Genomic DNA, 27,481 nt, shown 5'->3' with positions numbered 1-27,481 from the left:
GACGGGGTGTTGCCGAGGATGAGGACTTCCGTTTTTTCAGAGTTCGGCTTTAGGCGGCTGAGCCTCATCCAATCTGCGACGTCCTTCATACCCTCTTGTAGGTTGGTCTTGGCGCTGGCGGGGTCCTTGGTGAGGGAGAGTACAAGTTGGGTGTCGTCGGCGTAGGAGGTGATGATGATGTCGTGCTTGCGTACGATGTCGGCGAGGGGGCTCATGTAGACATTGAAGAGTGTCGGGCTGAGCGATGAGCCTTGAGCCTTGAGGTACGCCGCAGATGATCTTGGTGGGTTCTGAGCGAAACGGAGGGAGGTAAACTCTTTGGGAGCGGTTAGCGAGGAAGGAGGCGATCCAGTCCAGGGCCTGGCCTTGGATCCCGGTGGAGCGTAGGCGGGTGATTAGGGTGCGGTGACAGACGGTGTCAAAGGCAGCCGAGAGGTCGAGGAGAATGAGGGCGACTGTTTCACCGTTGTCCATCAGGGTTCTGATGTCGTCTGTGACTGAGATGAGGGCGGTTTCCGTGCTGTGGTTGGTTCGGAATCCGGTTTGTGAAGGGTCGAGCAGGTTGTTGTCTTCCAGGAAGGTGGTCAGCTGTTTGTTGACGGTCTTTTCTATTACCTTGGCTGGGAAAGGTAGAAGAGAGATGGGGCGGAAGTTTTTCAGGTCGCTTGGGTCAGCCGTAGGTTTCTTTAGTAGGGCGTTGACTTCAGCGTGCTTCCAGCATTCGGGGAAGGTAGCAGAAGAAAAAGAAGAGTTGATGACGGTCTGGAGGTGCGGGGCGATGATGTCGTCGGCTTTGTTAAAGATGAAGTGCGGGCAGGGGTCCGAAGGGGCGCCGGAGTGGATAGAGTTCATGATGGATTTGGTTTCTTCCGTGTTGATGTGGGTCCAGTTGTTGAGGGTGATGTCCGGGGAAGCGGGTTCAGTGGTGTATGGTTGGGTCTGGTGTCCGAAGCTGTCGTGGAGGTCGCTGATCTTGCGATGGAAGAAAGTGGCGAGGGATTCACACAAATCCTGTGAGGGCGTGACGGCGTTGGCGCTGGGGTTGGAGAACTCTTTGACGATGCTGAAGAGTTCTCTGCTGTTGTGGCTGTTTTTGTCTAGTCTGTCGGTGAAAAAGTTCCTTTTGGCAGTGCGGATCAGGTGGTGGTGTTCGCGTGTAGCATTCTTGAGGGCGGTCATGTTGTCCGCGGTGTGGTCCTTGCGCCAGGCCTTCTCAAGGGCACGACAAGTTTTCTTTGATTCTTTGAGGGTGTCAGAGAACCAGAGAGGTTTTTTGGTGTTGGTCTGTCGATGCGTGCGTTTGAGGGGAGCAAGGTTGTCAGCGCAGTTGGAGATCCAGTTTGTGAGGTTGAGAGCTGCGTCGTTGGGGTCGGTGGTGAGGGTGGGTTGGTTGGCGGCGAGAGCGGAGAAGAGTTGCTCTTCAGGGATCTTGTTCCACTGTCGACGAGGGGTGGGTTGAGTGCGGAGGTGGGAGGTCTCGCGTCGGAATGTGAAGTGGACGCAGCTGTGGTCGGTCCAGTGTAGGGCAGAGGTGTGGCTGAAGAAGACGTGTTTGCTGGCGGAGAAGATAGGGTCGAGCGTGTGTCCGGTGATGTGGGTGGCGGTGTTCACCAGTTGTTTGAGGCCGAGGTTGGCGAGGTTGTCGAGCAGAGTGGTGGTGTTGGGGTCGTTGTTTTGTTCCAGATGGAAGTTGAGGTCGCCTAGGAGGATGTAGTCCGGTGAGGCGAGGGCGTGCGGGGAGATGAAGTCGGCGATGGCGTCGCTGAAAGAGGCGCGAGGTCCGGGAGGACGGTAGACGAGGGATCCTCTGAGGGTGGTCCTTGGGTCGGTGCGAATCTGAAAATGCAGGTGTTCAGCGGCGAGGGGGGGGTCTTCGGTGGAGGTGGTGACGCTGATGGAGTCTTTGAAGATGATGGCGACACCTCCTCCTACTTGGTTGGTGCGGTCTTTTCTGGAGATCTTGTAGCCTTCGGGGATGGCGGTAGCGATGTCTGGAGCAGAGGAGGCGTTCATCCATGTCTCCGTGATGAAGGCGACGTCCGGGGCTGTGGAGTCCAGGAGGTCCCAAAGTTCAACGGCGTGCTTGTGGACGGAACGAGCGTTGATCAGGATGCACTTGAGGTGGTTGATGGCGCGTGGGCTTGTGGTCGTGGTAGTTGCGTGGTGGAAGATGCGTTTGCAGGAGTTGCAGGCGAAGGGTCCATGGGTGCGTTTGGGGTGAGCTAGGAAGCAGGTTTTGGAGCGCCCTGGGTTGAGGGCGTGGAGGGTGGTGGGGTCGTAGCGGATCAGCGGGGCTTGGGGGAGCTGGGGACCAGGGGTCGTGGCGCTGGGCGCGGTCCAGGCGCGGACGGGCGCAGACGGGCTTGCCTCTGGCGCGCCTCCGGCGCGCCAGCGGCGTGCCCGCTGCGCGCGCCCGCTGCGCAGTCGCGCAGCGGCCGCCATAAGAGGTAGGAGGGGGGGGGAGGGGTCAGCTGGGGGCGAATGGGAGCTGGGGGGCGGGGGCGTGCAGGAGGTCGCGGCGGGAAAGCGCGAGGGAGGGGGGGGGACAGGTAGAGTGAGAGGAGCTGGGGGAGGGGGTTTAGGGTGGAGGAGGGTGAGTGTTAGGAGGTTTGGAGATTAGGGAGAGAGATAGGAGTAGGGTTGTGAAGATAGGGGAGGGGGGGTTGTAGAGGTGGGTGAGGGAGAGAGGTAGAGTGAGAGGATAGGGAGATAGGTAGTAGAGGGGGTGGCGGGAGGGGGGGAGAGATAGAGAAATAGATAGAGAAAATAGATAGAGAAGTCGATAGATAGGGAAATAGATAGATAGACAGATAGGTAGGTAGGAGGAGGTGGAGAGTGGGGGAGTTAGATAGTGAGATAGGGAGCTAGAGAGATAGGAAGATAGGAGGAGTGAGGGAGGTAGATAGCGAACGGGTTAGCTAGGGGTGAGAGAGGGGGAGGCGAGTGAGGGAGGGGGATGAGGAAGGAGCAGGAGGGCAGGCTCGGGGGAAGAAGACGGAGGAGGTAGAAGAGCCGAAGACAGGAGAACAGAAGACAGAAGAACAGAAGACAGAAGAACAGAAGACAGAAGACCGGAAGAGCAGAAGAACAGAAGAACAGAAGAACAGAAGACAGAAGAACAGAAGACAGAAGAACAGAAGATCGGAAGAGCAGAAGAACAGAGAAGAACAGAGAAGAACAGAGAAGAAGAACACAGAAGCACCGAGAAGAACAGAGAAGAAGAACACAGAAGACCGGAAGAACACAGAAGAACAGAAGGGAAGAACAGAAGAACAGAAGAGAAGAACAGAAGAACACAGAAGAAGATTGCAGAGGGGGAGCGAGGAGGAAGAGACAGAGAGGAGGAAAAGAAGCAGGAGCAGGAGAGAAGGTGAGTGGCGCGGGGCAGGGCGAGGGGCTGGGAGGAGGGGGGTACTTACAGTTAGGTGGGTCTCAGGAACACAGGAACTCGGGAACTTGGAGGAGCTGCAGCGGCAGTGGGAGCGACCTACCCTTGGGTCAAGGGTCGCTACCACTGTCGCGCAGCGGCCGCCATAAGAGGTAGGAGGGGGGGGAGGGGTCAGCTGGGGGCGAATGGGAGCTGGGGGGCGGGGGCGTGCAGGAGGTCGCGGCGGGAAAGCGCGAGGGAGGGGGGGGGACAGGTAGAGTGAGAGGAGCTGGGGGAGGGGGTTTAGGGTGGAGGAGGGTGAGTGTTAGGAGGTTTGGAGATTAGGGAGAGAGATAGGAGTAGGGTTGTGAAGATAGGGGAGGGGGGGTTGTAGAGGTGGGTGAGGGAGAGAGGTAGAGTGAGAGGATAGGGAGATAGGTAGTAGAGGGGGTGGCGGGAGGGGGGGAGAGATAGAGAAATAGATAGAGAAAATAGATAGAGAAGTCGATAGATAGGGAAATAGATAGATAGACAGATAGGTAGGTAGGAGGAGGTGGAGAGTGGGGGAGTTAGATAGTGAGATAGGGAGCTAGAGAGATAGGAAGATAGGAGGAGTGAGGGAGGTAGATAGCGAACGGGTTAGCTAGGGGTGAGAGAGGGGGAGGCGAGTGAGGGAGGGGGATGAGGAAGGAGCAGGAGGGCAGGCTCGGGGAAGAAGACGGAGGAGGTAGAAGAGCCGAAGACAGGAGAACAGAAGACAGAAGAACAGAAGACAGAAGAACAGAAGACAGAAGACCGGAAGAGCAGAAGAGCAGAAGAACAGAAGAACAGAAGACAGAAGAACAGAAGACAGAAGAACAGAAGATCGGAAGAGCAGAAGAACAGAGAAGAACAGAGAAGAACAGAGAAGAAGAACACAGAAGCACCGAGAAGAACAGAGAAGAAGAACACAGAAGACCGGAAGAACACAGAAGAACAGAAGGGAAGAACAGAAGAACAGAAGAGAAGAAAAGAAGAACACAGAAGAAGATTGCAGAGGGGGAGCGAGGAGGAAGAGACAGAGAGGAGGAAAAGAAGCAGGAGCAGGAGAGAAGGTGAGTGGCGCGGGGCAGGGCGAGGGGCTGGGAGGAGGGGGGTACTTACAGTTAGGTGGGTCTCAGGAACACAGGAACTCGGGAACTTGGAGGAGCTGCAGCGGCAGGGGGAGCGACCTACCCTTGGGTCAAGGGTCGCTACCACTGTCGCGCAGCGGCCGCCATAAGAGGTAGGAGGGGGGGGGAGGGGTCAGCTGGGGGCGAATGGGAGCTGGGGGGCGGGGGCGTGCAGGAGGTCGCGGCGGGAAAGCGCGAGGGAGGGGGGGGGACAGGTAGAGTGAGAGGAGCTGGGGGAGGGGGTTTAGGGTGGAGGAGGGTGAGTGTTAGGAGGTTTGGAGATTAGGGAGAGAGATAGGAGTAGGGTTGTGAAGATAGGGGAGGGGGGGTTGTAGAGGTGGGTGAGGGAGAGAGGTAGAGTGAGAGGATAGGGAGATAGGTAGTAGAGGGGGTGGCGGGAGGGGGGGAGAGATAGAGAAATAGATAGAGAAAATAGATAGAGAAGTCGATAGATAGGGAAATAGATAGATAGACAGATAGGTAGGTAGGAGGAGGTGGAGAGTGGGGGAGTTAGATAGTGAGATAGGGAGCTAGAGAGATAGGAAGATAGGAGGAGTGAGGGAGGTAGATAGCGAACGGGTTAGCTAGGGGTGAGAGAGGGGGAGGCGAGTGAGGGAGGGGGATGAGGAAGGAGCAGGAGGGCAGGCTCGGGGGAAGAAGACGGAGGAGGTAGAAGAGCCGAAGACAGGAGAACAGAAGACAGAAGAACAGAAGACAGAAGAACAGAAGACAGAAGACCGGAAGAGCAGAAGAACAGAAGAACAGAAGACAGAAGAACAGAAGACAGAAGAACAGAAGATCGGAAGAGCAGAAGAACAGAGAAGAACAGAGAAGAACAGAGAAGAAGAACACAGAAGCACCGAGAAGAACAGAGAAGAAGAACACAGAAGACCGGAAGAACACAGAAGAACAGAAGGGAAGAACAGAAGAACAGAAGAGAAGAACAGAAGAACACAGAAGAAGATTGCAGAGGGGGAGCGAGGAGGAAGAGACAGAGAGGAGGAAAAGAAGCAGGAGCAGGAGAGAAGGTGAGTGGCGCGGGGCAGGGCGAGGGGCTGGGAGGAGGGGGGTACTTACAGTTAGGTGGGTCTCAGGAACACAGGAACTCGGGAACTTGGAGGAGCTGCAGCGGCAGGGGGAGCGACCTACCCTTGGGTCAAGGGTCGCTACCACTGTCGCGCAGCGGCCGCCATAAGAGGTAGGGGGGGGGGAGGGGTCAGCTGGGGGCGAATGGGAGCTGGGGGGCGGGGGCGTGCAGGAGGTCGCGGCGGGAAAGCGCGAGGGAGGGGGGGGACAGGTAGAGTGAGAGGAGCTGGGGGAGGGGGTTTAGGGTGGAGGAGGGTGAGTGTTAGGAGGTTTGGAGATTAGGGAGAGAGATAGGAGTAGGGTTGTGAAGATAGGGGAGGGGGGGTTGTAGAGGTGGGTGAGGGAGAGAGGTAGAGTGAGAGGATAGGGAGATAGGTAGTAGAGGGGGTGGCGGGAGGGGGGAGAGATAGAGAAATAGATAGAGAAAATAGATAGAGAAGTCGATAGATAGGGAAATAGATAGATAGACAGATAGGTAGGTAGGAGGAGGTGGAGAGTGGGGGAGTTAGATAGTGAGATAGGGAGCTAGAGAGATAGGAAGATAGGAGGAGTGAGGGAGGTAGATAGCGAACGGGTTAGCTAGGGGTGAGAGAGGGGGAGGCGAGTGAGGGAGGGGGATGAGGAAGGAGCAGGAGGGCAGGCTCGGGGGAAGAAGACGGAGGAGGTAGAAGAGCCGAAGACAGGAGAACAGAAGACAGAAGAACAGAAGACAGAAGACCGGAAGAGCAGAAGAGCAGAAGAGCAGAAGAGCAGAAGAGCAGAAGAACAGAAGAACAGAAGAACAGAAGATCAGAAGAACAGAAGATCGGAAGAGCAGAAGAACAGAGAAGAACAACACAGAAGCACCGAGAAGAACAGAGAAGAAGAACACAGAAGACCGGAAGAACACAGAAGAACAGAAGGGAAGAACAGAAGAACAGAAGAGAAGAACAGAAGAACGAAGAAGAAGATTGCAGAGGGGGAGCGAGGAGGAAGAGACAGAGAGGAGGAAAAGAAGCAGGAGCAGGAGAGAAGGTGAGTGGCGCGGGGCAGGGCGAGGGGCTGGGAGGAGGGGGGTACTTACAGTTAGGTGGGTCTCAGGAACACAGGAACTCGGGAACTTGGAGGAGCTGCAGCGGCAGGGGGAGCGACCTACCCTTGGGTCAAGGGTCGCTACCACTGTCGCGCAGCGGCCGCCATAAGAGGTAGGAGGGGGGGGAGGGGTCAGCTGGGGGCGAATGGGAGCTGGGGGGCGGGGGCGTGCAGGAGGTCGCGGCGGGAAAGCGCGAGGGAGGGGGGGGGACAGGTAGAGTGAGAGGAGCTGGGGGAGGGGGTTTAGGGTGGAGGAGGGTGAGTGTTAGGAGGTTTGGAGATTAGGGAGAGAGATAGGAGTAGGGTTGTGAAGATAGGGGAGGGGGGGTTGTAGAGGTGGGTGAGGGAGAGAGGTAGAGTGAGAGGATAGGGAGATAGGTAGTAGAGGGGGTGGCGGGAGGGGGGGAGAGATAGAGAAATAGATAGAGAAAATAGATAGAGAAGTCGATAGATAGGGAAATAGATAGATAGACAGATAGGTAGGTAGGAGGAGGTGGAGAGTGGGGGAGTTAGATAGTGAGATAGGGAGCTAGAGAGATAGGAAGATAGGAGGAGTGAGGGAGGTAGATAGCGAACGGGTTAGCTAGGGGTGAGAGAGGGGGAGGCGAGTGAGGGAGGGGGATGAGGAAGGAGCAGGAGGGCAGGCTCGGGGGAAGAAGACGGAGGAGGTAGAAGAGCCGAAGACAGGAGAACAGAAGACAGAAGAAAAGAAGACAGAAGAACAGAAGACAGAAGACCGGAAGAGCAGAAGAACAGAAGAACAGAAGAACAGAAGACAGAAGAACAGAAGACAGAAGAACAGAAGATCGGAAGAGCAGAAGAACAGAGAAGAACAGAGAAGAACAGAGAAGAACAGAGAAGAAGAACACAGAAGCACCGAGAAGAACAGAGAAGAAGAACACAGAAGACCGGAAGAACACAGAAGAACAGAAGGGAAGAACAGAAGAACAGAAGAGAAGAACAGAAGAACACAGAAGAAGATTGCAGAGGGGGAGCGAGGAGGAAGAGACAGAGAGGAGGAAAAGAAGCAGGAGCAGGAGAGAAGGTGAGTGGCGCGGGGCAGGGCGAGGGGCTGGGAGGAGGGGGGTACTTACAGTTAGGTGGGTCTCAGGAACACAGGAACTCGGGAACTTGGAGGAGCTGCAGCGGCAGGGGGAGCGACCTACCCTTGGTGAAAGAATGAAAGAATGCAACTCTGCAACACTCTTCATAGCCTCACATCCCATTATCTATTGCACAACAGGCCTACCATTCAGATACAACTTCACAACCCAACTCCTCAATTTCAACAAAGCTCACCACCAACCACACGCGCAGACCCACAAAATGTCCTTTAAGCTTTTGGAGAAAGATAATCATTAATAAAAAACAACACTTTCTCTGTCCTGAAACAGGTAACTGCATCAATACCACATCACCTACAATTTTAAGGGACAAAACTCACTCTCCTCCAACACAAACTCACACCACTTCCTAAAAACATTATTTAGACTGCCTACTGAGGCCTACTCTCTATGAGATGACCTTAAAAAACAGTAGCCCATAACGGGGTTGCTGCTATTGACACAGTGGATTACAACACATTAATTTAAAGACTTGAAGCTGGAATAAATGGCACTGCTCTCACTTGGATAGCATTGTATCTGCACAAAGGAACATATATTATCCATACTCCTCAATTCTTTTCATTTCTAAATCATGTAACATTTAAGCAGGACCTCAAGACTCAATCATCTAACCCATGCTTTTCAACATTGACATTAAATCATTACCAGAGCTGATCAGTGATTTTGGCCTTTGCAGATGCCACACAAACACTTCTGAAATTTGAAAGCCCATAGAACATTGGAACATCCGAAATCTTCAGTTGCCTCCAGGCCATTGACCAATGGATGACATGGAACCATCTCAGATTTAATGTACCCAAAACTGAAATGCTAGTTCCATATTAAATATTCTGTATCATATATTCGACCTATTAATATACACAGAAGCGGACGTACTTGTCACAACTGAATCATGGCTGAGGAAAGATATGGCACCGGTATTGCATGAAGGTGTTTCACCATGATATTAAGCTGTGACACAAAATCAGACAGGCAAAAGCGGAGGAGGCTTTGCCGTCATATTTAAAGAAACAGCAAATCTCCCAAAAGCTGAGGATATTTTTTACACGGTTGTGAGTTGTGAGGCCCTCCTTGTCAGATGCAACCCTACCCTATCCTTTTCATGTAACCTTGTCCTTCACCTCACAATGCAACATTCCCAGATACATTTCTAGATACAATCTCTAAACTTTTTCTAACATACTCAAGCTTCCTTAGTGTCCTCAACATAGGGTTTAACAAAACCTATATGCTACACCCCAGAACCATTTTCACTAGCCTAGACACACACAGTCTACACCAGCTCTTTCCCAATCCCACACATTTTGCAGGAAAATAAATTAGATGTCATCTTCACCAATCCAGACCTAGTCATATCCCAAAGGATTATTCCGGTCACATGGTCAGAACACTACCTTGTTGCCTTCCAATACAAGACACCACAATTCTCCCCAGGTAAAATCAACTCACTCACAACTACATATCGACCTTGGAACAAGCTGAATTTGGAGGACCTAAAAAAATCTTCTTATCTCCAACATAAATCTCATCACAATATATTTAGCACAAATATTCTATTGATGGCTCCATGAAGCTTTTGATCTTGTAATTCCTCTGAAAATATATATGCATAATATTAGAAAACACACCCCATGTATGGATGCAGAATGAAAAGCATAAAAAAACAAACTGCTAAACTTCAACGCAAGCGGCTCAAAACAAACACCCTCAAGACAAAATATGCCATTAGTGGTAGACCTGGGAATGTGCCAACATTCTACACCTCCCCATGGGAGGCATAACGAGGAGAAATATGTTCATTTTTCTTATTTTTTTCCTCTTCCTACATGTGCTGCATTCTGCTGCACAATGCCTCTGAGAAATTTTGTGCAGGAAGGTGTGCCTTTCTGCACAAAACTATCCTACCCATGACGCAGGCACCCTTACAGCATGGTGCAACGGTGCCTGCATTTGCGCTAAGCAGCTAAAAGTGCTACAGCACTGGAAAAGGACAGGAATGAGCCATACAGTTTTAAATATGGCACATTCCTTCCCTTTTCCTTTCAAGCAGCACAGCAAGGTGGCTTGCTGCATTGCATTATTTGAATGTTTGGCAAATATGGCCCTATACTCTTACTAAACCAAAACAAATCAGCCACAACCCATTTGCAACAAAACTCTCCCAAGGAAAGCCAAAGCAGCCTCTACTTCTCTCCAAAGAACTATCACCACCTGTATTTTTCGACCTTGTCAAACTGAGCAAGCCAAATCAAGCTTTCTTACAATAAAAACAGTGCAACACATCTTCCCACGCCTAGGCTCCCCGATAAGGTCTAATCTATCATCTCTACGGTCCTATCAAAACTAGATTACGCTAGTGGTCTATAGCACTGATCACCTTTATCAGCTATGAGATTACAGAGAATTCAGAACACTGCTGCTAGACTGCTCCTATATGTAAAGCAACAAGCACAAATACCCCCTGCCTTGAGGATCTTACACTATTTACCAGTTGCCAGAATACCTACCTTCAAGCGCCTTTGTATCACCCACAAAGCAATTAGTGGCAATCGACAACTCTTCATCAGGAAAAAAAATCACTAAATTCATACACTTGAGAATGGCTCTACATCTCGAAATTCCAACATACAAGACGGTAGATTATGGCTTTTAGGAAGAAGTATCTCAAATGAAAACAAGCATTGGCAAAGCCGATAATTTTCGCCTATAAGGCCTATTGGCTTTGCCAATGTTTTTTTGAGGTCAACAGATTACGAGTGCGCCTACAAAAGGACACAGGCCTTCATTACAATCCTGGCGGATGGCGGTAAAGTGGAGATAAGTACTGCCAACAGGCTGGCGGTACTTTTCCCCAATGTACCACACCATCCGCCATGGTGGTAACGACCGCCTTCAGTAGGCCACCCGCTGGATTATGACCCCCCCTACCGCCATGGTCTCCGTGGCTTCCTTACCATCACAAACACCATGGTGGTAGGCACTATCAGTGACAGGGAATACCTTCCCTGTCACAGATAGGGGTCTTCCCACCCCCCTTCCCCTCCCCTGGTTTCCCTCCCACTCCCCCCACCCACTTAAGACCCCCCCACGACATACATGCACCTTCACGCACCATTGAACACACGCATATACACACTCATACCCACATTCATCCACGCATGCATACATCCATTCAAACACACACCCACACACACTGACATACATTCATGCACACATGCATGCACACAACACAACATACATGCACTCACACATCCATACATGCACACACGGACAACACGCATCTCACATCCACATACACGCACGCACCTACACCCACACACAACACCACCCATCCCCTGTTGGAGCACCCGACTTACCTGATTGTAGGGGGTCCTCCGGCAGGAGACGGGATGGGGCGCTGCTGCCAGCAGCAGCATCCGCCAGCAGAACACCACCAGGCCTGCAGCAGTCTACTGGCATGGCGTTGCTGTGCGCTGCTGGTGGCAGCAGCGCCACTTTACCGCCACCCGCCGCCATGGCCGCAGCCGGATTTCCGCCATCCTTCTGGCGGAATTCCGGCTACAGTCATAATTTGGCAGACAGCTGGTAGCTGCGGCGACGGTCTATTGGCGGCCGTCGCCACGGCCATAGGCGTGATATACCACCAATGTTGTAATGAGGGCCACAGTCTTTTTTTAATTTACCAATCCTAGGTGGATTGGTAAATAATAACTGTTAGCGTGAAAACCCTCTTTTAAAACTTAATGCGGTAGTTCTTTTTTACAAAAAAATAATGGGATGAGCTGTTTGGGGAGGTCGTGGGGATGAAGTAACACAATGGGCAAGAGGAGAAGCAACACAATGGACAGAATACCAGCGTAAAAGAGCAACATGGAGCACAGAAGCCGAAGCACATAGCTGGCAGAGAGCAACACGAGTAGAGGCGGGGGAGAGAAGCACATGTGTGAGAGAGAGAAATGTATAAGAAGGAGGCACACAAGGGACACAGCTAGAAAATACACACCTTCATGAAGTGCTTAAATCAAAACAAAAAAGTAATTCCCTAAAAGCAAGCACACAGAGCATGGAAGTCACCCAATCATAGTCAAAGGGGTTTTGTTCCCGTGGAGGACAATCGCAAGATTGACAGGCTGAAACAATAAAAGCCATCCAATGGAAAGCAAGCAAATAAGAGTTACAATAAAACTAACCAATGTTAAGCAACGGAGAGGCTGCAAGCTCCTTTATGATCTTATTAAGCCCACTATGTCTTTCGCGCTTTCTTGTAGGCTCGACCTAAAAATGAGTCCTGGTAAACGTTAATATTTTTTTTAATGATTTGGCTCTAGAAGGCTCGCAGTTAAGTGGAAAGGGAGCATGGCCCTCTTGAGCATTTATGGTGGAGAGCAATCATTTTAACTAACTAGTAAAATAACAACCGTGATATTTTTCCATGGCTGAAAGAGCTATCTAAACTGGCCTTATTGGAAAATCTAATTCAAAAGTAATAATACTTTGGTAAATTCCATGTGCCTTGACATGAATTGTTAGAATTCGTATGCATTTCATAAGAGATCTAGCACTTATGTAGTCATGGGTAGGTCCCCTTTCCCCTCTACCCTTTTAATGTCCTTTTAACTCGTGTAGTTAATATTTAATATGTATTTTAATGGACTATGGATTATTAGCTCAAACAATTATCCTACTTTGGACCAGGTCACTGCTGTTTTATTTCTTGATTTTAAGAGTTCTCGTTAACTACCTTAAAAACTGAAAGAAAGAAAATAATGCTGTCATATTTAAAAACGTTAGCTGCATGTGGAGGAACATTAATATTCACTATTTTAAATTCATCTAAATGTGAGCTGGCTTGGTGTCTGGGGATTTGAATACGTAATTGGGATTTCATAGGACACATGAAACTGGAAACTCAATCAGGTGCAAAAGAAATTGTTTGGGACCATCACACATGCTAGGACACACATGGATTGCCATCTTTTCAAAAAGACCTTACAGTTCTTAGTTTTTACTTTTGTTCTGAACAATCAGCAAATTTCATAGATTGAGCTACTATTTAAAATGTCAATCAAACGTGTATTTTAAAACACGCATCTCAAATGTTAAGACCTTCCTCAGGGAAGAACTAAACAACAGTATCATATCATACGAAAAGGTCAGGCATGCACACTTGACTGTTTCAGGATGCCAACATTAAAAGGGGCCATGCCCACACAGCACTGTCAGTGATCATTAATCCACCAGGTCAGGTTGATGCAGCACAGAAAATACTGAATACGTCTGGTGCTCGTGATTTCTGAGTTTTAAATCTCTTGAACTGAAAATCTCCTGATTAAGAGAGAAGGCTAAACTATAGTCTACGTTTAAGTCTATATTTTGCATACAGTGTTTGAAACCGGTCGGGATATATAAGGGTGAAATAATCTTCAGTCGGCCTTGTTTCCTTAGTTGTTTGCAGACAGTTTTTGGGCTCATAAAATCAGAACGTTTTCAAGTGTGTTCGCTTTTGTTTACGTTTCCTACGTTCCCAGATAAATTAGAAAAGTTGAAAATGTTTGGTATCCATTTCTTATTCACAAGGGCTCCTTTGTGAAGGTCTGATTGACATCACAGAAGGTCCCCGGTTTAATGCTTAAAAATGATATGATGAATACAATCGTCCAGCATGCTCAGCTGAACTTAAGGACATTACTTCTATACTTTCCTCTATTAATGAGGTAGACAATGTCCAGTAACGGAGGTAATTTGGGGCCGAGTCTGGCTGCTGAGTTTTGTATGGTCTGGAGGCTTCTGGTCAGCTGTGTGCTGACTCCAACACTTAGGGCGTCATTCTGACCCTGTCGACGACCATGGAAGCACCGCCAACAGGCTGGCGGTGCTTCCTTTTGTATTCCGACCGTGGCTGTGAAGCCGCGGTCGCCCAGCCGGGTCCGGCGGTTTCCCGCCGGATTACCCCCGGCTGGGAGAATCCTCCATGGCAGCGCTGCTTGCAGCGCCGCCATGGGGATTCCGACCCCCTTCCCGCCAGCCTGTTTCTGGCGGTTTTCACTGCCAGAACCAGGATGGCGGGAACGGGTGTCGTGGGGCCCCTGGGGGCCCCTGCAATGCCCATGCCACTGGCATGGGCAGTGCAGGGCCCCCCTTACAGGGCCCCAGAAAGATTTTCACTGTCTGCATTGCAGACAGTGAAAATCGCGACGGGTGCAACTGCACCCGTCGCACCCCTGCAACTCCGCCGGCTCCATTCGGAGCCGGCTTCATTGTTGCAGGGCCTTTCCCGCTGGGCCGGCGGGCGCTCCATTGGCGGGCGCCCGCCGGCCCACCGGGAAAGCCAGAATGGCCTCTGAGGTCTTTTGACCGCGGAGCAGCCAAGTGGCGGTTCCCGCAAACTCGGAATGAGGGCCTTAGTGAGTTGCTGTAGCCCAGCTGCTGAGGATGAGGGCTTTAGTGAAGGTTCTGCAGGTGGTGGTGTGGTTTTGAGTATCCTGAGTGTGTACATGCAGGAGGCATAGACTGCGTCCACTTGTCCGGTCATAATAAGCTAGTTGCAGTGGTCATATATAAATATATATGAGGAAAGAATCTCATGGCACCTTGAAGTATATGAATTTCATCATCATAATGACAGTGTCAATTCACTCTGTAGAACTTTACAATTACCTGCAACCAGGCCTTCCGCTCAATATCCACTTAAAGTCCAATGAGGGAAAATCCCTTGCTGTGTCTAGTGGAGGTTTACCAAAGGACTGGCCTGCGGCCAGGAACGGACCCCAATTTCCCATTCTGCCAACCCCACTGCACATGGCCTGTGGCCTGGCCAAGTACCCAAGCTTCTGTACAGCCAACCTTTGCTACATCCTGCTTTGGGTCAGGCAAACTGAGGTTAGCTCCAACCAGTGCTACCAGCTTCTTGTGCGGCCAACACTTGCTGTGTACCACCTTCAGACATGAGCAGGGAGCACAAGGCTCAGTGAGGGTTGGCATCAGGGTCTGACCTGCAGTTAGGCATTGCACCCGACTTCTTGTGCAGCACAATACCATCAACAATGCACAGCAGGAGTTACCCACATGGCTTGGCCTGCACCCATGCCATAAACTCAATTTAACATGCAGTCAATACCTGCACAATGGGATCTAGTTGCAGGGCCAACCCACAATCGACTGCGTCAGCTGTGTACTGCCAGTGCAGCCCGTATGCCAGCCCTCATGCAAAAATCAAGCTGTGCACAGCCCTCTGCCAGGGCTCACTACTCATTTGCACCACTTATAGTTGCACCACAACTTTTTTCAGGATTAATGAAAAATTATTAAATAAAATAAACAACATTTTAAAGAACTCTGCAACCCACTTACACGTTTGTGAAACTTGCACAAAGTCTGCTAATCCTACAACAAAGACAGGCCTTTTTTATTTTAGGACAGTACCTGCTTCTCTGGCACCCTTCACTGGAGTCAGATAATAATCTCCTAAGACTTTCTACCTCCCTGATACGTTTTTCCAGGATGTAGACTTCAGCTGCAACAAATATTTTCAGTTGCTGCTCATGGATGTTAATTCACAAAATACGAGGGGCAGTGACACTGACATCACCCACCCTTTGACCTTAATGGCATCACAAGATGTGACATCACATGGATCTTGACTCTGAACCATCCCAGGAAATCCCGTGACCTTAACCCCAACATATCAATAATTGACATCACAGAAGGTCCATGATGGCAACATAATTAAATAAACATACAACACAAAAAAATACTATTTTAGATGCCAACTATATTATTGACATGAGATTTGAAAATGTTGAGTCATAATACTTGTCCTAAATTGTAGCGAGCGAACAAAGCGAATGAGCCAGGATTTTCTAAAGGGAAAACTTTGAAAAAAGCAGAGTAAAGTAGTGCATTTTAAACAACAATCTTCACAGAAATTTGCTAAAAGATCAAAGGCTCTGAAAGTGACCTCATTAAATATTACAGTTATTTCAAGGTGTGTCAAGCCAGTCATATCTGACACTCCCCAGGAGTTAACCCCATTATACGCAAAATGTGATATGAGTGCTCCTATTTCTCAAAGATTAGCTCCACTGTGCAAAGGCCAGCATTTTCTCACCAGTAACCCATCCCCCCCCACCAAATGCCATAGGTGCCCCCTTCCACCTATGCCAAATGTTACCAATAATATGCCTAATGTTACCATTAATCCTGTCCATATACTATAGGTGACCTTTCTGTCAAAAAAACCTCTAGCGGTTCTGCCCAGCATTTTGTCATGCTTACCTATCTCCCATATGCCGTGGTTGTCCTTCCTTATGCCAGGAATTACTTCCAAAGTGCTAGAGCGAGTATTTTGTCACAGGTGACCCCGTATCACAAATTCCCTCAAGTATGAAGCACAAACATTTTTCCAAGGGTGACCCAAATGTCAAGAATTACTTCTAGTATAGCCAGTACCAGTGTTTTACCATAGGTGCTCATTATACCAAGAATAACCTCATGTGGGCCAATGCCTGAATTTTGTCACAGGTATTTGTCATGTTAAGAATTGCTATGTCAGTGCTGACACCTAGGTGTCTCTAAGAGCCACGAATGCCTTCACTATACCAGAGTTGACAGCTGACTCGCACAGCATTCTCATGCTCATATACAGTAACTTGCACTAATTGTAATTCACACTCACCAATTCATCCTCACCCACTTGCACATTTCATCCCACTCACCCTCTTTCACTCCCTTTTCTTCTCTCTCACTCATTCTCTCTTGTTCACAGTCACTCACACTCCCCTGTTCTCACTAAGACACATCTATATTTTCTCATTCAGTCAGACTCACTGGCATTTACTCTTACTCTCCTTCATGTTCACTCACTTTCAATTATTCTCACTCACACTGAATTACTCATTTTCTCACTCATTCAGTTATTCTCATTCTTCCTCACATTAACTCTTACCACGCTCATTCATACTTACACTCACTTGCACTTACACATACTCTCTATCATTCATTTTCACTCACTCTGACTCCCTCATTCTCACTCAGTTACATTCACTAGATCTCACTCATTTTCACTCACACTCTATAACACTCCTTCACACATTAATTCTCAAACACTCACTTGCAGTCACTCATGCTCTCACTCATGTATTCTCACTCTGACTCATTCATTCTCACTCACTGTCATTGACTGTCACTCACTCACTCACTGTCACTCACAGATACATGCTCATCCATGCACAGACACACTCACACATGCACACACTTTCTCCCACTCAAATACTCTCTCACCAGTGGGTATACACACAACAAATATATAAAAGCATTTTTTACTTATCTCAGCTGCCAGAGAAGGTGTCATTTCACCTCCTGGTGATTCATTATTACTCTAATAGAAAAAAACGATTAGTGGAAGACACCAAAGATGAAAGAGACCCAACAGCCATAAGGGCAGGCCACCTCCGCGTTCTTAGCACTCGTTTTGCCACCTCACATGCCAGTGATAAAAAATATAGTGCCACAGGATACAAAGGACAAGCCAGAGGTCACAGCTACAACACCTGGTGACCTTTTGATGATGTCCATGTTGAGGCTAGATACTTAGAGGGTCATGTCCGTGGACCCTTGCCAATAACTATTTTCAGTAGCTGCTGGCTAATTAGAGTGCTCAGATTTGTCGACCTGGGTTTGGATCCACAAACTCCCATTGGACGATAGGAGAAAATACTTTTTCACCCAATAGGACTCATTTATTTTCCAAATTTTTAATAAACGGTTATGATGTACAAAAGTCTTCCTCAAGTGACCTCTTCCAAGCCTTCATCAATCAGTGACAAAGTTTTAACTAAACCATAAAAATAGCTTTTCGATGGAAACTCAGGCCCAGATTTATGAGCTTTTGAAGCATGGCAGCGCAGCAAGTCACCTTGCTGTGCTGCCCCGCGTCAAAGGGGAAGGGCAGGAATGCACCATATCTATGAAATATAGGGCCAGATGTATCAAAGGGTTTTACCCATTCTTTGTCTATGGGAAAATGTCTTCATACATATGGACCATAGTGCATTCTTGTCCTTTCCCATTACGCTAGTGCTGTCTTAGCTGCCTAGCGCCACACCATGGCAGAATAAACCAAGGTTTATAAGCTCTTGTAAATCTGGGGATGCATCAAAATCCATGGGTGTTGCATGGGAACACCCACGCCAATGGCCATGGAATGCCTCTAACATAGAGTAAGGCAACGCAGCAATTTGAGCTGCATTGCCATACTCCATATCTATGAGACCGTTCAAAGCCATGCAAAGTGGCTTTACGTGGCCGCATAAATATGGTTGAAAGGTTTATGCCACTGTTGTGTCACTAAAAGTGACGCAACCACGGCTCAAACCTTCCATAAATGTGCTTCTAGCTGTTTTTAGGAAGGAAGTTACGTTTGGATTGACTGTAGCTGAAGTTTTAGAATGTTTGTTCCTACTTCACATTAACTCAAGTTGCGTTGGGGATTAACAGCCTAGCCCACTGTCATGGCAGCCGTCAGACAGCATGCAGCTGTGATTTTCCAACTTTCAAAGCACAAACAATTGTGGAAAAAGTGAGCAGTGCACAAAATATCTGAGAACTTAGAAACTGGAAGCAGGCAGAAACGGTTATGAGACCTCCGTTTGGAAATGTAAATGTTAATCATGGATATTGGGGCGTAGAATAAAGCCACTTTCGCAGTGTGTCGAGAAAAGTGTAAATGGTTCTGCAACAGTGGTCATGCTCTTTCAAAAGAGCATCCATGGAATCCCCTAGCAACTGCTCGTTCAACAGTGACCTCATCCAATCACCGGGGAAGACAGCATCCCCTCGTGTGTACTTGGCACACATTCTCTTTCTGGGGTTTAGGGCATGCTGGGGGTGTAACAGTTCTTCAGCTGGCAAACGTAAAGAAGACACAAGTATTTTCACACTGTAATTTTTTGGGGGTCTTTTGCATGTACAACAGTGACCTGATCGGACAGGGAAAGAGGAGGTACAATCATGGCACTCATTTCCACAATAGAGTCATAATTTAAGACGCTACTGTGGCACGTGGCTGGATTAGCGCCATAAATGATGGCCCTAGAGCTGTAAATCACGAGGGGAGGGGGGGGCATAGGCTGCAATGGGCCTGTCACTTTAACCCCTGCCCCAAGCAGGCATTAAAAATGACAGGAAAAATGTCGAAGTGAAATCCTGTAGATTTCACGGCACCATTTTTTGCAGCCTCCCTGCATGGGAACGCCCACCTTGCATTCATTATACCTGGTGCAAGTATAATGTGGTGCAAGGGGTTACAAATTGGTGCAATGCTAGCAGTGTACTACTTTGTAAATATGGCGAAGGAGAATGGCCTCCTTAACGCCACATTAGTGTAAAAGAAATTACGCTATTGTAGTGCTAAGAGGCACTAGGATCTTGTAAATCTGGCCCTGAGGGATATCTCTGCTTTCTAGGGCATAAACTTGCACTGTTGGTGCAAACCTCAGAAATAGCTCTGCTGTTTAAGGCCTGTGTTTGCACTATTATAGCATGTGCCTATATACACGTATACACCTGCCCTATTGGCACAAACATGAGATACAGCTCTGCTGTTTAATTCTTGCATCTGAACTATCAACTGAGATCCGAAGGATAGCTCTGCTGCCTCATGCACAAACCTGTAATGTTGGTGCAAACATGGGGGATAGCGCTGCTGTCTAAAGCATGCGCCTGCTCTATTAGTACATGTGTTTCACAACAACATAGGCAGGGCCACTGGAATTATGCAATTCTGCAACTGCAGCAACTTTCCCATAGTTCTGGATTTTCTGTATTTGCCACATAATTCATCAACTGCTGCATAATCTGCAGATTTTAACAAAAATGCAGTTTCTAGCTCAAACAGATTAAAGTTACAAAAAATAAGGCAACTCTGGTTCCCTTGCACAGGAAGGATTTTCGCAAAGGTTGATTGGTCATCTTTCAGTTGCTTATTAATGTATTAAGTGTTAATAAGGTGAACTATTTTCCTACACAATGTTACCAGGTGTAAAAATGACAAAATAATGAAGCAATATTATCTCAAAATGCATAATTTGTCTTTTCTTGCTACATAATTTTGTCAGAGTGAAATGGGACAGTGAGACACCCCCTTACTCCTTATCTTGGCTCCTCCTACCCTCTCTCCAGGTGCTTCTGTTTCCCTTTCTGCCCCCCATCAGTGCTTTGAGGCCTCCTTAGGTTGGCATAAAGCACAGTACAGATATGCAATATAACCTAACGTGGCCAGTAGGGCAGAGCAGCAAAGTCTTGAGCAATAAGATTCAAACTCTGGAACATGTGATTATGGACAGTGCAACAAATAGACATGGGTTTTGGAACACATGCATGCAGGCTTTGGGACAGTGAGGCACAGAGACACCACTTCAAGAGGACATGTGGATATGGAGACAAGCAAGTATGACCATTGAGTAACAGACACTGGGGCAGATATAGAGAGAAATACAGAGAGAAGTGGACACTGGGACAATGAGGCATAAAGTCTGGACACTGGAGAAAAGACATAGGCCCTAGGACTGGAGACACAAACACATGGACACAAGTACAAGGAAACGTGGAACAGAGAGACATGAGGGCGAGGAAACATTGGAGCAGGGACCGTGAGACACAAGTGCCAGGCTACAGAAAGCCACGCAGAGACAAAAAGACAAGAACACTGAGAAGGGGGTCAGATCCTCGGGTAAACTATGCAGACACCTGCAGCACCAAGCACTAAGCAAAAATAATCAAATCTGGACCTTTTAGGAGCCCAAAGCATACATTATGTAGTGAGAAAGGATACATCAAGAGACAATGTTGACGAGTTCTAATAAAGCATTTTGAAATTGGACGACTTTTTACACAATGTAGATTTTTCTACCAGCATATCAGGAATAGACGTCCTAATCAAGGCCAAAACTGCCATAGACATGACAGCACCAACAAATCAAGGTAAATCGAGATCTATGAATGCCGGTTTCAATGCCAGAATTTTTGATTTTTGGGAATTGTGAAAGATGGATATTGCCACTGAATCAACTTGACTTGGGTGCCATTCAAGCAAACTTGAGTCTCTGAGAAAGAGTGAATTCTGGCCGAGGAAGGAAGGCAGATTTGTCAAACTCAAGCATGTTAAATGATCCAGGAACCGGTAGTCTTGTCAACAAAAGCCCTTTGAGCCTGTCCTTTTCAATCAGGTCATTTTTTGTAGAACAGAGGCAGGACCTCCTGGTAGTGGTTCTATGACTTTAATTGGGCAGTATCAACATGTTACAGTAGGTTTAATGCACTTGTGATGAGACAGTATAAGCACTTGTCTGCATGTTTATGCAATGGAAGCCAGTTTTAATTTTTCAGCATGTCTGCTAAAGCTTTGGATGGACTCTACCGACTGCCCTACAAATAATGAGACAGTAGCAACTTCTCTGTAGGGCTGTAAAACATTTAATGGGACAGTAACAGCACTTCCCAGATGGACTGTAAGAATTTTAATGAGACAATACCAGCAATTCTCAGAAGGATTATAAAATCTTGAATGGGACAGTACAAGCACTTCTCAATAGGACTGTAAAACATTTAAGTGGACAGTACCAGCACTAAGAAGGACTGTAAGACATTTAGGGGCATATTTATACTTGATTTGCGCCGAATTTGAGTCATTTTTTACGCAAATTTGGTGCAAAACGAACTCCATATTTATACTTTGGCCCTAGACCCATCTAGCGCCAAAGTTATGGAGTTAAAGCCATTTTTGGATGTGGAAACCTACTTTGTGTCAATGAGATGCAAAGTAGGCGTTCCTGTGCAAAAAATGACTATGGCCTTAGCGCCATATTTATCACCCCCTGTGCTAAAATTACGCACGGGGGAGGAGGTGTCAAATAATGGTGCAAAGCTTGCTTTGCACCATTATTTAACACCTCGCTCAGGGCAGGCGTTAGGGGACCTGTGGGCCTATTTCCATGGTGGAACACCAAGGAATAAGCCCACAGGTGCCTTCCCCAGGACCCAGGGACACCCCCACCCACACCAGAGGGACAGCGGAGGATGGGGGACCCCATCACAGGTAAGTGTAGGTAAGTACAGGTAAGTATTTTAGTTTTTTTATTTAAAGTGCCATTGGGGGCTCTGAAATGGGCCAGCCTACATGGCACTGGGTGCAATGACCATGCCCAGGGTACCCTGTGCTAGCCATTGGGATGGTGGGCATGACTCCTGTCCTTTCTAAGACAGGAGTCATGTGGTATGGATGGTTTTGCGTCAGAAAATGATGCTAGGCAGGTTAGAAGCATTTTTTTCTTTTTACTCTAACCTGCCTAACGTCATTTTTTGGTGCAAAACCCCCTTCTTCCATACCGCCAGCCCCACCTGGCTAACGTCATGTTTTTTTTACGCTAGCCTACCCTTTGCACCGGCTTGCACCATTCTATAAACATCGTGCCCGGCTGGTGCTCAGAAATGGTGCAAGCCGGTGCTAAAGTTTCTCGTGCAAAACTGCGTTAGTGCAGTTTTACACCAAAAAGTATAAATCAGGGCCTTAATGGGATAGTACCGGCACTTCCCTGTAAGACCAGGGTTAGTACCAGCGCTTCTCAACAGGACTGCTGTTGGCTTACAGTGGCAGACCCTTCACATCTCTGTAAGGCTGCTGAAATTTTAATGAGATGGTGTTTCCTTCTCAGCAGGGCTACTGTATTTTTTATTGGGCGGCATCAACACTGAGCAGGGCTCCTAGGTTATGTGGAGAGGATCAACATTTTGCAGCAGGGTTCTTTCTTTACGTTTATTGGGCATTGCTGCATGTCTCGGCAGAACGTCTGTGCATTTATTGACACAGTACCAGCTCTTGTCTGCAGGTATGCACCCTTGGGTAGCAGCAAATCTCAGCTAGGTAGCTATACCTTTAATGGGGCAATACCATCACTTAGCGGCTCGGTGGCGATCCTTTTTAATGGAACGGAGACAGCACTTCTCAGTAGGACTGCTGCACTTTTAATTGGACAGCATCAACTCTTTATATGTAGAGTATGTCATTTCTCAACAAGTCTGCTCAGTGACGTAACGCAAAATGAGAGTCCCCCTCTCCCCCACCCCAGAATGTGGGGAGGGGGGCCTGAGACTTCCTGTATCACAGATATTCCTAGGTCTTGGGGTAAATTCGGGGACCCTGAAGGGTGCCCCGCCCCCCAATCACCCCCTCATTACCCACTCCCCCCCCACCAGTGTGTGTAAGGCCTGTATTATGCCCCTGGGTCTGCTATATATTCAATGAGGCAGGCCCAGCACTTTGCAGTTGAGTAGCAATGCTTTTGGAGGGGTCGTAGCACTTCGCAGCTGAGTAGCTGGTCTTTCAATGGGACAATACCAGTACTTCTCAGCTGAGTATCTATACTTTTAGAAGCATTGCACCAATAAGTCTCAGCAAGGTGACTATACTTTCCAAGGGACTATACCAGCCCTTCACAGCTGGTAACTATGCTTTTTTGTGGGGCAGTAGCATTTCTCAGCCTGGTGCCCTTTCTTTCAATTGAAAAGTAACAGGACTTCTCAACTAAGTAACTATAGTTTAGGGACAGTACCAGCACTTTGTAGGATGGGTGGCTATGCGTTCAGTGGACAATACTAGCACTAGCTATGCTTTTAGGTGGGCAGTAGCACTTCTCCGCTGGCAGCTTCTTCTTTCAATGGGACAGTACCAGCACTTCCCCGCTAAGTATCTATACTTTCAGAGGCACAAATTCTTCTGAGCGGGTGGCTACATTTCAGTGGGTTAGTACCAGCACTTCGCAGCATGGTCGCTGGGCTTTGCAGGGTGCAGTTTCAACACTCCTCAGCTATGTGCCATCCTTTCTCAGTACGACTCTTACAACGTAAATATTTGGCATCCATAGGTTAAAATACCATGAAACAGAGGATCTGTGTTTGAAGTTTTACATTCTAGGCACTGGCAACGCCTGAATACGGTGGGTAAACCTCACAAGGGGCCTTGTATGGCGAGGACAGGGGTGAAGGCACTTACCTGAGCGGAACTTGCTGCGGATCAGCATGGAGCGCTCCGAGGCGAGCAGCGTCATCTTGGCCGGTATTCCAGGCGCACTCCGGGAGAGAGGGTCGTGGAGAGACGTGGCGGCAGCCCCTCGAGTGGCGAGTACGCCCGGCGAGAATAAATCCAGCGGGGGGCGCTCAGGCAACAAAAAACACACACAAATTAAAAAAATATAGTTTCTCGTGCAGCCAGTTTGGATAGAAGGGACCCCTGAGGGCTGCTTGCTCTTAGTGGGCAAGGCCCTCACAACGAAGATGTGGTCCTACCGGAAGATAGTTTTTTCTTAAATTGTCTTGTAAACCAATGATACTTATTGTCTCTGTTGAAGCACCGTTGTTTTTCGTATTACGCTTCCACTTCTGTTCAGTGATGGGGTGGCCCGTGTGGGCCTGTCTTGTAGAGGGGGCCCTGCGCTGTTAGGGGTTTCCCAGCCTTTATCCCGTGTCTTGCCGATGGTGGTGGGGGTCTCCCAAGCGTGGGCCTCTGTGGCGTGAAGATTTACTTGACGTTGGCCGGAGTATTGTCGATGCTGTTGACTTCGTTGTGTCTGGGGGGTCTCGCTGACGTTAGCCTGAGTCTTGTCGGTGGTAGCAGGTTGCAGAGAAATAACTAGTTTCCTTCAGGTAAGGAGGGATGGAAAGAGCAGGTGGCGGGAGAGAGAGAAACAGAGAGGAGAGCGCGACAGAGAGACAAGGAGAGAAATGACTTAATGGCAAGTCCGGATTCCAAGTATCCGAGCACTATGTGGGGGGCAGTCCCCACCGTCACTAAGTGGGAGAGGCAGCCGGGGACCCCTCTGTCTCACCCTCCACTCTGTGTCTCTCTCTGGTCCAGGCCCCTGTCCCTCCCCCTGTCAGCCCACCCCTCCTTCATAACCCAGCTGCCCCCAGCCCTCCATGTGTGATAAAATGCCATCTGCTTTGACACTTGACACCCACAGTTAAGAGGCTGGCATGCAGTGCTGGATCAGCAGGGCCCATGCTCACTCCACACAGCCCTCCCAGGCACGGCAGCCCCCAACGGTGCCCCGGGACGGGCTCACACAAAGGATACTAGTGCCAGCAGCTCCACCGGGCCTAGCGCGTACTTTGGGAGTACAGGCCAGCTGCGCTATTGAGGCTTAGGCAGGGACAGGTGAGACCTTTGTCGCGCTGCCCCTTCGCAGCCTGGGACAAAGGGAGCATGGGCATGCTGCCCACCCTGGTGACGATTTCAGCTATTTCCCCACATTCGAGCCTGTGGACACAGAGCTATCCCCGCCGCGGTCTGGGGCACAAAGGATACATACACAGAGCCCCTGCCCCGACGGAGTCTGTACTGTATATCCAGTTCAGAGCAGAACCTACACTGTCCACCTGAGCAGTGGAAACCCCATGGACGGCCTCTAGCAACACTGACCTCACAAAGGGCCGGGTACGCGGAGGAAAGACCCGAAAGCAGCTTCCCACAATAACCATGGGCTTGGGGAAGATAGGGGCCTGCTGCCGCACCACAGCCTGGGGGTGCAGGCACAAGACGGGCGGCCATTCTTGTGACAACGGCATGGGAACATACACAGTACGCAGGCTCGGAGCCTGCTGCCACCCTAAGTGCGTGGGGACCCACGGGATAGATTTGGGTCCTACCTTATCTGTGCAGTCTCGCTGCAAAGACGCTATCCTCACTTGTGACCCAAGGATCTTACATCTATCTGTCCACGTGGCCCACACTCCTCACACTTCTATTTCACTTATGCTGTATGCCTGTGTGCTCACAGTCTGTCCATGTGCTCAAAATTCTCCTACTATGTTCCACGAGCTCCACATGTCCCATGTTTCTTTCACTGTTTACATGCCCCATGCTCCTCTTGCTGCCTGCTCATATGATTGCACACTACTCACTGTAAATGTGCTAGAACTGTCTACATGTTCAAAGATCCTCTCTTTCTCCATGTGCTCGACCTCCTGTCAATGGCTATGTACCCGATTCTCCCCACGCTGTTTGTGTGACTTACATTCTCTCACGTTGAATCTAAATGCTAATAGCATCTCTCATAGTTTGTCTCCATTCCCTGGGCTGATCTCCTTGTCTGCCAATGTGCTCATACTGTTATAACTGTTTATTTATGTACCCCAACATGGACACTGAGTCACCAAAAATGACAGGGGTAGCGGAAGTGATGTTATATGCTTTCTTATCCCTTTGACATCACAGCAAATTACATACCTCCTTTCACCCGACATCATCCATAGCAGTGGTCACATGACCATTTATTCTGATGACCTCACAGAAACTGACATCACTAAAGCTACAAACAGTGCAAGGTTGATAAAAAGACACAACAGTTACAAAAGTAGCTAAATCTATTTTATCTGCCCAGTATATACAACTAGGATGGCAACAAGATATACCATGGTCAGTGATATCACTTCTCCCGGTACAACCATCAAATTCCAAAAGTGTGGAGGTCATATGCAAAGTTGGAAAAAATTTTTTATTGCAGACTGCATGGCACTGAACACTAATGGACCTTTGGTTTGTTTTGTAGAAGGAATACTTGGAGATCTACATTAGGCCCACAGCCTACAGAAAGGAAGTGATGGAAATAGATATAAATTCTCAAAAAGGAAACACATTTACAGGATGGTATTAGATGCCATGTGGGTGTGTCAGCAAAAATACATCTATTTACTAAAGCACCCCCATGGGGTCAATGAGGCAGGGTGCTTGGCACGTAAAAGTAGGACATGTAAAAGTTTAATGTTAAACATGGCTTTACAGTCAAAAAGCACTATAAGCTACCTTCACTGCTGCAGGTCTTGCTGTTCCACAAGATAGCATTGGTGTACAATATTTAGTTTAATAAATGCTACCTCCACCATGGTAAAACCTGTACATTTAATTTCTGGACTTTTTGAAATATTTATTACAAGCCCAAACAACAGATGAAGTCAGATTTGTAATAAATATGTTGGAAAGATGACATTTTAAAAAAAAGTTACCTTTGCCCTGCTTGAAGTCCATTGAAGCGAAATCTGCAGTATGTCCACTATGTCAGCCAGTAATGAGCCTTTCAGTAGGCATGAATAAAATAAAAACTTGCTCCCAGGACAGGGACAAAATACTTTGGGTCAAGGGTTGGTGTGCCATTGACAGGATGCCCTGTGGGCCGGGCCAGAACTTGATTAACTTCAAAAAGGCCTACTGTGTCACAAGCAGATGTAGCTAACACCCAGGTTTGCCCTCTTCTTTTGCACCCCAACCAGACTGGGTTCCATCACAGTGGGCCTCTTGCTGACATCACATTGTCAGATTTTGCTGGTGTGTTAAAACCTGTTTTCCAGTTCTGCTGGGTTTACGTATATAACATTTGGGGCACACTTCAAAGGAACAAAACAGAATGTCAAAACAATTTGTGTGTATCTACTGCAGTGGTCTCCGAACCTTCTAATGCCACACCCCCCCAGTTGCAAAAATAAAAATCATTGGGCCCCCCTCAGGATTTTTCGCAATTATTTTATAAAGATGGCAATGTTTAAATATGTTTAGACCTATTTAAACATTGCAGTTCAGTACTGTTACCTTTAAAAAAATGCAATAACATGCTTCTGCTTAAAACAAAGGCATG

The 27,481-nt window shown here is 48.3% G+C and overlaps 1 protein-coding gene across 3 annotated transcripts in view; it reads right to left on the bottom strand.

The window, feature by feature from the left end:
• Positions 1-24,695, bottom strand: part of MAMSTR (MEF2 activating motif and SAP domain containing transcriptional regulator) — a 138,603-nt gene extending 113,908 nt beyond the window's left edge. For all 3 annotated transcript variants that reach the window (XM_069200628.1, XM_069200631.1, XM_069200629.1), the window contains exon 1: positions 23,848-24,695. In XM_069200628.1, the coding sequence (XP_069056729.1) occupies positions 23,848-23,902 (55 nt within the window). In that variant the 5' untranslated portion in view covers positions 23,903-24,695. The remainder of the gene's footprint in view (positions 1-23,847) is intronic.
• Between the last annotated feature and the right edge of the window lie 2,786 nt (positions 24,696-27,481).

This window comes from Pleurodeles waltl, chromosome 7, assembly GCF_031143425.1.
Source record: "Pleurodeles waltl isolate 20211129_DDA chromosome 7, aPleWal1.hap1.20221129, whole genome shotgun sequence".
Taxonomy (NCBI): domain Eukaryota; kingdom Metazoa; phylum Chordata; class Amphibia; order Caudata; family Salamandridae; genus Pleurodeles; species Pleurodeles waltl.
The sequence above is the reverse complement of the archived record's forward strand: the minus strand, read 5'-3'. Positions and strand labels throughout refer to the sequence as shown.